The sequence below is a fragment of the Pseudochaenichthys georgianus genome, chromosome 7 (assembly GCF_902827115.2).
Source record: "Pseudochaenichthys georgianus chromosome 7, fPseGeo1.2, whole genome shotgun sequence".
NCBI classification, from domain to species: Eukaryota; Metazoa; Chordata; class Actinopteri; order Perciformes; family Channichthyidae; genus Pseudochaenichthys; species Pseudochaenichthys georgianus.
The window spans coordinates 23,784,158-23,799,630 of NC_047509.1; the positions used below are offsets into that span (position 1 = coordinate 23,784,158).

Consider the following 15,473-nt stretch of genomic DNA (forward strand, 5'->3'; position numbering starts at 1 on the left):
GTTTGCATTATGGACCAAACAATCGCACTGTAAAACTAACAGAGGAGAAATAAAAGACACATGAGCAAACATTTTCTCGCGGGTAAACTCCAAGTAGTACATCACTTAAATGTCGCCAGAGCGCCGTGAAACACCAGCAAGGAATAAATTAAATATCTTCTTGGTGGAATAGATAGAGTAGAATTTGAAACCTTGTCTTTTGTGCTAGTCTGGCTGTTAGTCTATTATTTCAAAGCTTGAGTGGGCAGCTCCCAACCCCTTGTGTTTTATTGTTTGTAACAGTATTTAAGACAGTCAAGGCTAGGATCATAAAATGATGCGATGAGATTTAAATGTATGCAGCCACATGTACAGTACACTGAGTGGAAACTAACTGGTTGAGCCACCAGAACACTCAATGTAATGGTCCAGTGACGTATGGCTTATGTTTTATTCATTGGAAGGCAACCTTTATTCACTCTTTCTATGAAGGCGTAACAGAGAATAGAACAACAGACCAAAGAGAACCGGGCTGGAGAATTCATGTGAAAGCACAGAGAAAAGCTTTTAAAGGCAATGCGAAATTATAAGAGAGCTAAGTCAGCACAGAGGAGATTTGGGTGCTTTGTTTGCTGGCCTACATTGAGGAGCAACTATTTACTTACAAGCATTAGCGCTCGGTGACTCAACGAAAGCGAGGCACGACACGACAAAGAGCACTCATGCAAGTGCGATGATTAAAGCCACCTTCAAAGGAAAGGTCCCTAATACATGGCTGTGAGGCACACTTGTCACATCGCGGCCCTGAGCTGGGCTTCTTACCATCTGTCCTGAGGATCAGAGATGTAGGTGAGCTCTGAATCTTGCCCTTTGTGATGCTGTTCATCACCACACAAGTGTAGTTGCCCACGTCTGAGGGGTCCACCTTGGCGATGTAAAGATTTCCCGTCTGCTGGGAGACGAAACGCCGATTGTCTTGTTGAACAAAGTAAGGGTACTCATTGAAGACCCATGCATACGTAAGGTCTGGAAGAAAAAGAGATTGTTAAATGTCATGGTAAAAAGGTGAATTAATGCTGGCAATGGTATACTTTATTCCACATGCCACTTCAACTTTAAACAACTGCACAGTTTGAAGCCAGGATGAAGGTTTACCTCCTGAGGAAGTGGACGTTCCACAAAGTAACACCACTCCTTGTCCCTCACGGACTGACACTGCGCTTCTGGTGTGGACTTTGAAATGATCTAAGTCTGAGGGAAACAAAAATGAAAAGGAAGATCACCGCAGGAGCTCATATGTGTCGGAGTGCTTACAGCAAGACTCTCACACAAGCACATACGGATATTGTCAGGAGAATTGCACTTCAGTGAATGAAACAGGTTCAGACTGAGAAGAGGCTTGTAGGTATGAGCACAAGTGCAGGGAGATATAACATATATATTGCTATCCTTTTTTTCGTACACCAATTGACAATAATGTCAAAGCGCTTGTGTTTAAGTGTCTTGTTATAGTGGTTCAGGGGAAAAAACGACAACATACAATATATAGCAACCACAAGGACACAAAACCAACAGTTTAGTCATATTTCACATATTGCAGTAAACATAATACCGTTAACCTTCAGGTCTGAATAAGAAATAAGAACAATAACTACTGTAGGTTAAACAACCAACTATTCAGTCTTGCCCCTGGTAATGGCTTAGAAATAAACTGAAAACCACAAAAAACAGTATTATAACATATGTTATCCAGTGCATGGAAATAGTGAAATGATTTTTCCACTAACCCCTGGTAGTATTAGGCAATGAAGATATCTTCTGGTCACTCTATATAAGCCACACACCTCTCTTCAATCAGTTTCAAAGTTTTCATTTGGGCTATTTACAGATTTCATAACAAAACAATCCTATCAGCAAGGTGCTATATTGTGTAACAAAGACATTATTTCTGCACAAAGGGTTGTTGAGTTTGTTATGTCATTATGTATCAGCAGTGCATGTCTAAAAGCTTGAAATACAACCAAAAATATCAGCAAGGCCAGACACAGAAGGTGTGAAAAGATACTTTCTTGTTATCTGCAACAATTGAAGTACAATGAATAGTACATTAACAGTAAGTACTTATTTCTTTACTAATTTCAGATGTTTGCTGCTTTTACCACTACGTGTATGTAATGTGAGAGATATCACAGTTTGTCTTATTTGTATGGCAATACAATTGTACTAAAAATGTTTGTACTGTTAGTTTTATTAATTTCCATTACTCAAAACCGACATATTATGTTGGAGTCAACATTAACACAGCATTGAGTCCTTATTGAGGTATTTGTCATACCCAAAACAATTTGGTTGACTTATTTACCCCCCAGAGTACATGACATAAAACACGACATGACATTTCTGATAAAGCTAAGCAAGGTGAAATGAAGTATTCATTCTTAGTTAGCAACAACGAACATAAGAAAAGAATAGACGTCACGCTAAAACTGCCCCCATGCCATTTCAGCATTTAACATCGCCTCAGAGTTGTAGCACTCATAAATATTACAAGCGTCGCCCACCTAGTTTGGTGTGCGTCGGCATTATTTGTCTAAGTGCGGTTACACCACCATCCCATTTCTTAATAAAAAGTGACGTGAACTTACAGGCAAACTGCAGACTGGCTCTCCTGCTGAGAATCGCTCCTACAGTGTTGAACGCCATGCACTGGTACATTCCTACATCCTGGTAGCGGTCCAGAATGCTTATAATGAGGTTGCCCCCAGACAGACGCCGCCGGCGATCCAGGCCCAGATTTATGAGAGTCCCATTCAATGACCATCTGTGAGGGCAAAGACACCATCAGTCCCTGGCAAAAAAGCAGCATCCATTTCTTTTCTACCAACCAAGGTGGTCTGACAGGAGGTGAGCGGGGAACACAACTCACTGTAGTAACTCACTTGAAGTAAGAATAATACACTGAACATTTGTGCTGGTGTGGAGGAATTCACAGGCTTGCAGGTTGAAGCATGAACAGCATGGACTTGTGTGATTTTTAGCCATTTATTATTATCCTGCTGGAATTTAACTTTCCTAACAAAGTTTCCTAAGTCATAAAGTAGCTCGGAAAAAAGACTAAATATACTGAGAAGCATTTTTAATTCCCTCTGTTGTTTTTCTTGTTTTCTTCACAGTCCTAAATTCAGTCAATTTAGATTTGTATTAACTGAATAGTTCTCACTATCATATTCTGCACATGTTCGATGATTGTTGCATATGGTTTTGTCCCTGTAATCGAAAAATTCTGTTATCCATTATTCTACAACATGCTCCAGTGTTTTTGGTTTATATTACACTTAAATTGCACATTTATTATTTATATTGTATTTTCTTTTCCTATTCTATTTTTCTTTATTTTGCTCTACCACTATTTGCTGCTGCAGCGATCTCATTTCCCCCCGCAGGGATCATTAAAGTTTAATCTTAGACTATCATACACAAAGCTGTCTTCTGCTATGTAAGGGAAGCAGAAGATAAAGGTTTTAGAAGCCATCATAGATATTATCATCAGTCTTACCCATAATAACCTTGTCTCTGTCACATTATATTTACATAATGTGACATTATTCCACCTTTGACTTCTCATTAGGACAAAACATTAGCACTTGGCAGGGGCTGATGTAACAAAGGATGCCTTTTAAACTCTTTTTCACCTTCCATTACATCTATTGCGCCTGCTAAGTGTTGAAGTTTGAAAAGATAATACCTTGCGCAGCAGGATCAGATTGTGCTATTAAATAAATGAATCACCTAAAAGATGTAATAATGAAATTAGTTTAATTAATGGATGTAAAGAAGCCCCAATATTCAGTTAGAAAATACATTCTCTTCTTCTTGTCACCACAACACTTCTCTTTTTAAATGCTAGTGAAACACGGAGCTTTGATGGGTTGAAGGACAGAGCCCTTTTCAAGAATTTACCATCATATTTCTCAAAGCATATAAAAGAACAATTTCTCTCCTTCAGCCCCAATCCTTTATTCGACTTCTCGTAAGTGATGAAAGAAAAAATGAAAGACAGGGAGGCCATAATGGCAAACTTTCCAAAAGCTTTCAAGTATAACCTCCAAAATAATTTCTTACAGAATACCCAAACCATTGAACGCCGACGAGTGCTTGCCGCCTTCCTCTAGACACTTAGACGTATTTCATTTCTGTATGTATAGTGGTTGACTTCACTTATTAGAGCTGAACAGTGTGAACGTCTGTACAATAAACACCTAAGGGTTCACTCTGTTATTAAAACATGCATGTGTGTGTTTAGGGGTCTGTGACCACACAGCTGCATTTAGCTCCATCACCTCTTATGGACCGGAAGTGCCTCAGTGGTGGCCTGAACATTGGGCAGGTGATTGAAAATCAACCCCAAAACTGAGTTACTCAGCTTGAGATTCATTTTGTGAACACAACTTGTCTGACCATCTGACCACAGAGAAACTGGATATCCTGGATCATCCTGCAGCTCAGAGCCACAGGCGTTATACCTCAGGTCAAGTAAAGGTTAAGCAAGTCACCCTCTGCATCACTTTTATGACTGGCTGGGGAGAATATGCTTTTTCAAACTAGTTGTGGCTTTCTCCCATGAGCAATAATGCCTCTTCAGTGTGCATACTATAAAATACTCATCTCTTTTGGAGTGACAGGTCTGGCAGAGGAAAGGGGAAGGGAGAACAGAGAGAAGGGGGGAGGGAGCCTATTTACACTTCAAGAGAAGAGCCACAGAGGTGTGGAGGGCTTGCAGAGCCGGGCACAGCCAGCTTGACAAGGCACCGCGTTACAACATGCTCATCTCACCTTTAATCAGTACATGGAAATACCTGGTCTTAGGCGAAGAATGTAAAAAGCCTGAAATAATGAGCATACGCACTCCACACGGCTATCATTCATCTCGCCTGTGCCGGCTGTGTCGCAGTAATTCTATTGTTCAACGCCAAAGACACTTGTAATCAATGTCTGTTGGTGCCACATGGTGTCTAGCAACGTGCATCGGCCTCACAGCGTTTTAAAAGAGGAGCTTTAAGATGCATTAAGATGCTACACGTGTGTCGCTAAGATAATATCTGGCGAGACAAGAGGAAGATTGGCAGCGTGTTAGTCAATATGAATGAGTGAAGCCATAATGACGCCCCTGCTTTGAGTGTCTGTAAGCGTTTCAGTTTAATTTAGAGAAAATGATAAGGGGAGCAAGGACGTGCTTATGCCATGTGAAGAATGTTCTTTTAAATCCTTATCTTCATTACTGTGAATGAATTGAGCAGCAAGGCTGACAGTAGTATAAATAATATATATGTACTGTATGTGTAACTTTACGGTTTCAAGCTGATTTAATCTCCCCACGCACATAAAGGTTATGTTTACTTTATATTAAACAAGGTCCTCTTATGACATTGACAGCTGCTATGAAAACGCTTTCAGGGACGAAGTTCAAGAGAAGAATAGCTGCTGATTCTGTACTTGACTTCCTTTAGGTTCATACCAAGGAAAGCAATAACTGATGATGGTCATTTCTGATAATACTATAACGTTCTTCTGCTGCTATTTATATGTCTATAACAAATTTGCGATTGTTAATTTTCACAATGCGTAATAGTTTAAGTAAAGATAAATTGAACACCTCATATAACGTGCTGCATCTTTATCTCACACATGCCCTCATTTGAACGATTTCTCACCTGTACTGAGGAGATGGCGTTCCCTTAGCATCACAGGTCAGAGTGGCTTCTTCTTCTATGGAGTCCACAGGAATGAACAAGTCACCTGGCTCCATCCTCCATCTTGGACCATGGTACGATCCACTGTCCAAACAATCTGTCAGAAAAACAGTGACAGCCTGAGCAAAACCGAAGAAAAGTGCCCATTTTGATAGGAAAGTTTGGCCTGCACATTTCCCCCATTCTTCTGGAGGAAATAGGACACTCAGTTATAATAGGAGGATGGACATTAGTAAACATGGGGAGAGACTCAATACTTTTCATTTCATCTTGCAACAAAAATGCAGATTCTTCCTAAAGAAAAGGCTGAATAACTTTAACAGGATGACGTTCCTGTGAATTTAAAAGAAGAAATGTTGCTTGTCCAGCAAAACATTTTCTGAATTTTCCATTTGATAAAATATAATAATGCTTTAGTATATTGTTGTATATTATAAGTTAAAATAAGACTTAAAGGTCCCATGTCATGGCCATTTCTACTGATCATAATTCCATTGTTGAGGTCTACTAGAATAGATTTAAATTGTGCAATTTTCCAAAGTCACATTGGTTTCTCATACAGCATCTCTACTGTATAGTATGTGTATTCACTCTCTGTCCTAAACGGCTTGTTGGAGCTCCTGCCTCCCCCCTCTCTATGAGCCCAGTGGCCGTCTGCGAGACAGCGAGACAGCGAGACAGCGAGACACAGCGAAACCCAGCCCGAACACACACCCGCAGCCTGGCTGGCAGTTTGTGTGTGTACTCACACACCGACTCACAGCCTTGCCGCATCCCGCCGTCTCAGTAGGAGAAATCTGCGGAGCTGCAGCTGAGAAAAGATTGAGTGTGTGTGTGTGTGTGTGTGTGTGTGTGTGTGTGTGTGTGTGTGTGTGTGTGTGTGTGTGTGTGTGTGTGTGTGTGTGTGTGTGTGTGTGTGTGTGTGTGTGTGTGTGTGTGTGTGTGTGTGTGTGTGTGTGAGGAAGTCCGCGGATTGGTCAATTTGGACCAATCCACGGACGTAACGTAACGGCTCCACGGATTGGTCCATTTGGGTATGGGCACGTCACCATACCCAGGAAGAAAACAATGGAAAAAGAGAAACCTCCAACGAGGCGTTCTGGGGCAGCATAGACAGGTATTTTCTGTGTTAGAGTTTTACTCGCTACAGGGTGCACTTTGAGGGTTTGTGAATTGCTAACAAAGCACTTATATACTAACAAAGGACTGGCTTATCTAAAGCCAGTTGAGTAGCACTTGAAATGTTTTGGCTCTATGAAACCTGATGTACTTATATGATTCTGTTTTCTTCAAGTTTGTATCTTGTTGGTCGAATGCACTTATTGTAAGTCGCTTTGGATAAAAGCGTCAGCTAAATGCAATGTAATGTAATGTAATGTGACTCTGCAGACCGTTTACATGCAGAAAAACCTTCATAACACACAAGGGGACGGGTAATAACCGGAAAAGCATGACATGGGATTAAGAGAGGCAATCTTTGATTTGTTATTTGTTCACATTAACTGAGTGATGAATATAATTTGGAAAAAACATATCGTTAGGTAACAGTCATGATAGTGTTTGCTCTGTGTTTTATGTGAATAAATAATAAAAATAAAAATAAACAATGCCTTCTCATCAGGTTGCTATCACAGAGTAGTGAGGAGGAGGAGGAGGAGGAGGAGGAGGAGGAGGAGGAGGAGGAGGAGGAGGAGGAGGAGGAGGAGGAGGAGGAGGAGGAGGAGGAGGAGGAGGAGGAGGATTGAGAGTATTGTGTCTGTGTTGTGAATGGAAGTCAATACTGAGGAGTGCCCCTTTAAACGTGGGCCATCCTATCATCTCTGACACGGGCATTATTTTCGGCTCTTCAGCTATCATCTAGCAACTGTAAATGTCCAAACAAGAAATAATCATTACTCATATAAAAAGGTGGTTTACCTGCCAGACAGTCGATGATTGATAACAGTAGAAGCTGTTTCCATGGCAACGTCATCTTTGGCAGCCAAGGGCAAATGAGACTTTCATCCAATAAGCTTTGAAATGGCACTCGTGTTCTCCGAGAGAGGGGAGCTTGACCTGTTGAAACAAGATTTGTGTTGTAAAACACCAAACTCTGGGAAACCCAATATTTTCATTACACTTTCAACCGGATGTCTTTCAATCGTCCATCAGGAGAAGACAGGATAAGTGTACATTTCAGAAGTAGAAATATATAATGATGATAGAATTGTATGTTGCATTTGGTGCAAGATAAGGCTGCACAATATTGTTGTTTATTATTATATTGCACTCTAGGAATTTTGATTAGTTGAAAGATAAATTCAGAAGAAAACTCCACTTTAAAATGAAGCAAGCACTCTTTTTCTAATTGGTGCCTTTTGTGATCATTCCATGTTCAATTTGTGCAATAAAAGAATGTTTGGAAGCAATTTGTTCCATTCAACAACATTATTGAATATTGCATATTTTGCTAACAGCTACCTAGTGCAGGATGTGTCTCATTTAACTTCAGCCCTTTTTCACAATTCTGATCGGGGAAGATCCAGGCAGTGTCACTTTGTGCCCTGTGCTTCGGCCAACTTGCACCCAGAGATGTCTGAGGGTGATACCAGAGGCATATGGGAAGAAGCCGATGCCAATCTATTAGGGGGGCGACCGACGCCTAAGCTCATCCTTCACTTGGATAGATTCACTCTGGCTGCCGGAGGAGACTTGGACCTGGGAATTGGGTGCCATCCAATCAATTAGATTCACCCGCAGCAGCATGTGTCTCCCCACATGCTGGGGTGAATCAAGACAGCCTGATGAGGAAGCCATTCCACCCAGGTCCATAATCAAGGGCAAGTGTCTGTCTGCGTGTAGCATGTTCTGCCAATTGCGATGCACCCGCTTCTTGCAGGAGGAGACTGAGCGAGTAATGATGCAATTATGAAATGTCAAACATACATACAACGGAGAACCGGCAATATCACAGCAGTAAAGTGAGCAGTTACACATATTCACGTGTGTTGGGTATAGGCAGATGGTTGTACAATAGCGTGTACCTACATATTAACAGCAATACGAAGGTCTGCACACACAGAATCACAAATTTCTTCGAGAGGTGTTCAAGATATATTAAGGCCAGAGACTGGTAATAACACCAATCTGCTAAATGTCACACAGCCCACATACACCTACACTCCAAACTCACTTTCTCGCCGTGTTCAACACGCATAACACCCTGCCTCCACACGCACACACACACATGCTCTCGCTTTCCATTTAGGAAACATAAGCCGTGATGTGCGGCTCATTTGGGGCTTAATCCCGGGGCGAGCCTGGTTCAGAGCTACTTATATAGGCTCTAATTGTTTGTCAGCTGCCTGGATGTCAAATCAGGCACGTGGGGTCTCAGCCAGAATTTTTTCTTCCCTACCTTTCATGTTTGCTCTGTCCTTTTTCTTCGCCTGAAAGTCTGCACAATTGGATTGGTACGCTTCCTCTCAAGACGAGTCCTGCATGCCATACCTCAGTGATAGGCCTACGGTGTGCAAAGTGCTGGCACCTCAGGACTGAATATTGGTGTGTGTGTGTGTGTGTGTGTGTGTGTGTGTGTGTGTGTGTGTGTGTGTGTGTGTGTGTGTGTGTGTGTGTGTGTGTGTGTGTGTGTGTGTGTGTGTGTGTGTGTGTGTGTGTGTGTGTGTGTGTGTGTGTGTGTGTGTGTGTGTGTGTGTGTGTGTGTGTGTGTGTGTGTGTGTGTGTGTGTGTGTGTGTGTGTGTGTGTGTGTGTGTGTGTGTGTGTGTGTGTGTGGAAGGTACAGTGGGTATTACACTACTGTCGACTTGGCATGTTGGTTTGCATTTATAATGGGGTTTTGTCAAGGATGGCACCCTGGAACAACTGATACAACGTGTTCCTTTTTTCCTTATGCAGATCTAATAAATCATTTACAAATGCAAAATAGATTCAGATTCTGTCAGTGATATGACACAGAGCTGATAGCTCAGTGCTTCACATGTACACACTGTATACTACTTTTCACACGCACAGTATACACAGATGAACATGAGGCACACACACACTCACTCACAGCTTGCACTCATCATGGATAATGGTGCTACCGATGACTGTCATAGAAGGTGGTGAGAAAGGGTTTACGGGGTGAATCACTCTCAATCACTGAGGCTTCCTAGACACCACTGGGTTCAATAATGTAAAATCCTGATATCTACCACCTCCATCACACTACGCCTGCATCCAAGTAACACGCTGGTTGAATAAATAGTCCAACTGGCACAGTGGGAGTACTTACTTTGAAGGCCTTCGCTGCATTCATCACAGATATTCCAGCTGACATTGTGGCATACAGTATGCAATTACCTGCTGAATGTTGCTGTATCTCTTGAGGCTTACAGCCAATCATAGCCGGGACATTTATCAAGGTTTTCTGAGGGTATTTTTACCTTCATGCCTTTGAAAGAGGGTCCTTGGTAACACCTGGATACCTTTATGATGTCTTTGTGTGCACACAAGCACCAGGCATGCAATTCCACCCAAGGCTGGTTACTCTCAAAAAATGTTTTAGTGTTGGCCTGTAGCAACACATTTCAGAGGGTGAGGTGAAGTGGAGCTGCAGTGTGGCGCCACACCAGGTAGGAACCATAGGAGCAGTTAGAGGCTACAACAACTATATGTGAGTACAGCATCTCTGCATCAGTTGGTCAAAGAAAGGCACAAAAACAACTCCCTAGTTATAACAAACCCCAATGTGTCTGTGTATGAATGAATGCCCCTCCAGAACCAGACACTGTGGAGGAATTGGCTGCAGTTGGGAGGGCACGTCTCGTTACTCCAGCCTAAACAATTATTATCAAATAAATGGCATTAGAAACTGATGAGCTAATTCGGGACAGCAGCCAAAACAGGCCGACATGTGAGCCTGTTAGGATGTATTAATATTTTAGCATATAAATATCACTGTGTAAATAATTTAGCTGTTCCGTATTTGTGCACGTTCCCAATTGTCAAGCGCGCTCAAGGGGTAATCATTTGTTGTCTTACCTCTTATCTTCAAATTTCTTGAGACCAGCAGGAACCAAATTCAGCCCTCACGGAAAAAGCGACAGATTGATCCTCCATGGAAAGCCTTTTTTTAGGGGGAGAAAATCGGTCACAATAGCAAGGTCGTTCATACAGGTGAAAAATTCAGCCGGTGGTCAGTCAGAGATAACGGGTAATGCAGGAGGCATAAACACCCGCGTTTCATATCGCTGCGCTCCTCTTTCTCCACTCCCCACTAAAAAAACACACACACATATACACACACACACACACACACACACACACACACACACACACACACACACACACACACACACACACACACACAACACCCACGTTGTCTGCCGTGCTGAATCACATTTGAAACATCCCCAGTTAAGAGGCTCGCCTGTGTTTGCGCTCTCAAATCCAAGACGCGTAGTTCTGAATTTGGGCTTGGAGGGAATCTTGCAGAGATGATTTATTATGCGCATCAAGTCAGCTCCCCCCTGCGAAGAAGAAGAAGAAGAAGAAGAAGAAGAAGAAGAAGAAGAAGAAGAAGAAGAAGAAGAAGAAGAAGAAGAAGAAGAAGAAGAAGAAGAATAAGAAGAAGAAGAAGAAGAAGAAGAAGAAGAAGAAGAAGAAGAAGAAGAAGAAGAAGAGGGCTGTGCGAAGGAGCAGCCACAAGCAGCAGCGCTGGGATGGGAAGGTGCGGGAGGGAGGAAGGCGCACCTGGAGGGGAACTGCGCCCCCCTGCGACAACCCACGATATAACAAACAAACTGTGAGCTTCCACGACTCAATATCTATCAGGGTTAACTGGCTCCCAGGTTTTGACATAAGCACAAGGCTGCATATTTATTTGTAAAGATTTAAGGTCCTTGTGCCACACATGCCGTAGACAAAGGCTATAGCTAAGTCGTGGCTGTGCCTGTTGCTGTGGTCCATCTTCTTGTATACTAATTTATAGACACATATTTCTAGCATTTGGACTGTTGTAAATGTGTTATCTGTTTGATTTACAAATGTCACCTATTGCACGTCTGTCCACCCTGGGAGAGGGATCTCTTTTCTATTACTCTCCCCGAGGTTTCTTCCATTTTTTCCCCATTAACTGTGGGGTCTCTTTGGGAGTTTTTCCTAATGTGAAGGTCCAAGGACAGAGGGTGTCATATTTGTGTTCGGTATAAACTGTTAAATCCACTGAGACAAATGTAAAATGTTTGATATTGGGCAATAAATAAACTTTGATTGATTAATTGAGTTAATACAAAGAGGATGTAATGTAACTTAAAACATGACGTATAATAGTTAGGATGATTTTTTTTCACTAAGGGTGATTTATCAGTTTTCCTGAAAAGCAAAAGCATCACTTGGATCTTCTGTATATCTACATGGTTTGTGGTAAAAAAGATATCTATCATTTTAGAAAAATGAACATTTACTGCAAAAGGACAGATTTAATGAATCCTAACAACAACAAAAAAAGCAATACATATCATGTTTGTTTTATACCATAGGCAGAGTAAAGTAAACTGTGGAAACTCTACCCGGCAAAATAGGCCTGTTTGCATTAGGTCATAGGAGGCAAAGAAGCAAGTTTGATAAAACAAACGTTCTTATTATTGAGCTAGTTCAGTAAGTAACAAAACATGCCTAATTATCAATACTGCTGGGTTTTAACCACTTTATCAGAGCACAAAGATCAGAGTATCTAGCGGCTACCTGGCTGCTATAGTAGGCTACTGTTATGTACAACATAAAAGTCGTTCTGAAGTCGTTCTTGTTCATATGAAAATAAACGGACAGAAAATGTGTTTCCATGGCCTATGGTTGCGCAGTTTCTTTGGAAACAAATGCAGTGTGTCCTGTGTTATTGTTACATCTAAAGAAAATGGAAAGTGATCAGTTTGTCTTTACGACAGGGACACCAACAGAAAGACAGATCAATATCATATCATGTATAGGAAAGGTATCATTATTTGCTTGGATTATTTTGGACCGTTTTAAAGCATGGGATACTGACCACTAGGGGTCCTAAAACTAACTCCTGAGAGAATTGGTTCTGGGTCTCCCCTCCACCAGTCACTTGTTTACCTCAGCGAGCTGTTCATTTGCAACATTAACTCATCAGCTTGAGTGAGTTTATGAGCTAGGAGTGGCTGCCCGTTACAATATGTTTTGTCAGTGAGAGGCATCCGAAATGAAGCATACACGCAGGCGACCAATATAATGAGCTGCAAGTGGCTGAAAACATAGAGCTGCCTAGTCGGGTTTCCAAATTACTTAAAAATGTGTGAGTGTGGGTTCTTCTTTGGGTGCTAGCAGGGCATGTGGGCTGAGTGACATCACTCAATATAGTTTTCTGATTGGAGGAGAGGGAAGTGTTGTGGGTACAACTGCACCTGTTTTTCAATGTGCAACTCACTGCACAACACAAATGTGCCTGGTTGTTATGGAAATGTAAAGGAGCAAGTACCTGTGGTTAAAACCCACAAATACACATTTACGAAATAAATCTTGGTGACATGTCTCCCTTTCTAATTGGCCCTTTCACTGAACATTTGACATGTCACAGTAGGGAAGACATGGAGGTACATAATAAAAAGAATGGCAGCTGAATTCAATTTAGCAGCTTGAGTTTCAGGATCCTGGTATTAAATAGAAATGAGCTGTAATTAATGCTGTTACCAACATCTGTGCTTTTGGTGCAATGACAAGCCAAATAGGTCCGTTTAAAAAATAATAAAAACATGTTTATGCCAGCACCTGACTGTTTGTTACAGGAGTGTGATGTTTCACCTGAGATTATTTGATCCACTTTATTCCGAACACTTCAACGTTTTGCCTAAAACTCTTATTGTTAATATTTACTACATTATATACAATCTCTTTCATTATTTACTTAAAGATTTCCTCAGCACCTCATATCTTAATGGAGGATCAAGGAAAAAGTAAATAATTTTGTATCTTGTACAATAGATTTTCAAGTTCTCCGAGACAAATTGGAGATTTTGGGCTCTATAAAGACATTTTACTTTACTGGAGTTGACTATAATGAAAAACTGCTTTCGCCAACTGAAATAAATTGGGTTGCTGCTGAGTTGCAGAAGGCTGACATTTCCCTGTTTTTGATAAGCATCCGCTGACAGCTTTGGTTCATGGTGAAAGGATGTATTTCCCATGACGAGACTGGAAAGAATCTGCTCTCCAAGTCTCTTCCTCCATTTCTCATTCGCACTCTCAAACTTTCAACTGGCCTTCCTTCCTTTTGTCTCTCTTGTTCTGTCTGTCTGACTCTTCCTCTAAGTCAATACATGTCACCCTTGTGTATATTACCACCAGGCCAATATGTGTACTGGGCCTCAGAGAAGCCTAAATGTATTACCCATAGACTGTGGTATTACCATACATTCTGGGATTCCTCAGTCTATACGAGGAGCCCCATTAAACCTACATTGATCATTCTCATTTCAGGTGAAGGTTCCTTTAACATGGCCAGGGCATCGTTAATAATGCTCCATACAGCAGCCATTTCCTTTAATTATGCCTGTAATTTATTCATGCACTTGATCCTAGGAGCTTGTTGTGAAAAGCTTCCTCCAGGAATATTTTATCCTGGTCCTCTTGAGGCGCATGGATTAACCATCTTAATAGCAACCCCCTGAAGGTATTACTTCCTTCATTGTCTGTGTGTGTGTGTGTGTGTGTGTGTGTGTGTGTGTGTGTGTGTGTGTGTGTGTGTGTGTGTGTGTGTGTGTGTGTGTGTGTGTGTGTGTGTGTGTGTGTGTGTGTGTGTGTGTGTGTGTGTGTGTGTGTATGTGTGTATACTCTGTGTGTGTGTGTGTGTGTGTGTGTGTGTGTGTGTGTGTGTGTGTGTGTGTGTGTGTGTGTGTGTGTGTGTGTGTGTGTGTGTGTGTGTGTGTGTGTGTGTGTGTGTGTGTGTGTGTATGTGTGTATACTCTGTGTGTGTGTGTGTGTGTGTGTGTGTGTGTGTGTGTGTGTGTGTGTGTGTGCGTGTGCGTGTGTGTGTGAGAGACAGCAATGAGCATTGTACCTCACATGTGTGTGTTAAACTGCAAAAATCATTAGGTCTTATTTCCCAACCATTCAGACTACTCGATGTAAAGTCTCCTGGATGACTAGCTTCTCTAATTTTGGAAGGGCATAAAGAAAAGTGCAAATGGTTGCAAGATCCACGCTTATCGTAGAACACAGCGACCCCCATGTTTAACCCAGTTTTGCAGAAGGAAAACATCACCGCTTAATTTGCTCACTCTGTTGGTCGGTTAACAGACAGCGAAACACAGCAATTTCCCCACAAAGTAGCGGAGGAAATCTCAAATGCACACACTTGAAATGGGATTTGAGATGTTAATTATGATGTTTCTTCATCACAGCACAGTGTGCGCTCAATTCTAGAGTGCACACCTGACACAATTCCTCAGGCTTTGTTGGGAAAAATGCGAGCATTTGAAGACTGGAAGTGGAGGCCCTTATATGAAACACACACACACACACACGGTAGAAATGGAAAGCAATTTGTCACCTGTAAATGGAAAGTGATTTGTCAATTTGTCAGGACTGGAGGAAACACATATACCCTACTTTATTATTTCATGAAAAATTGAACAGCTATTGCTGCAAATATGTAAACTTACATTTCTTTCCCATTTGTTGTAATCATTTTTCACAAAACCATAAATCGTCTTCCTTTGCTCTATTCTATAATACATCTAAAC

General features: G+C 41.5%; 1 protein-coding gene across 2 annotated transcripts in view; it reads right to left on the reverse strand.

Moving 5' to 3' along the window:
* cntn3a.2 (contactin 3a, tandem duplicate 2) overlaps positions 1-11,313 on the reverse strand; it is a 34,066-nt gene extending 22,753 nt beyond the window's left edge. The window contains exons 1-7 of one of the 2 annotated variants that reach the window (XM_071203809.1): positions 11,141-11,313; positions 10,753-10,837; positions 7,647-7,784; positions 5,691-5,826; positions 2,625-2,800; positions 1,135-1,230; positions 802-1,005 (exon numbers count right to left, since the gene is read on the reverse strand). In XM_071203809.1, the coding sequence (XP_071059910.1) occupies positions 802-1,005; positions 1,135-1,230; positions 2,625-2,800; positions 5,691-5,826; positions 7,647-7,701 (667 nt within the window). In that variant the 5' untranslated portion in view covers positions 7,702-7,784; positions 10,753-10,837; positions 11,141-11,313. Of the gene's footprint in view, positions 1-801; positions 1,006-1,134; positions 1,231-2,624; positions 2,801-5,690; positions 5,827-7,646; positions 7,785-10,752; positions 10,838-11,088 lie in introns of both variants that reach the window. The other variant, XM_034086181.2, reaches the window with a different exon arrangement.
* Between the last annotated feature and the right edge of the window lie 4,160 nt (positions 11,314-15,473).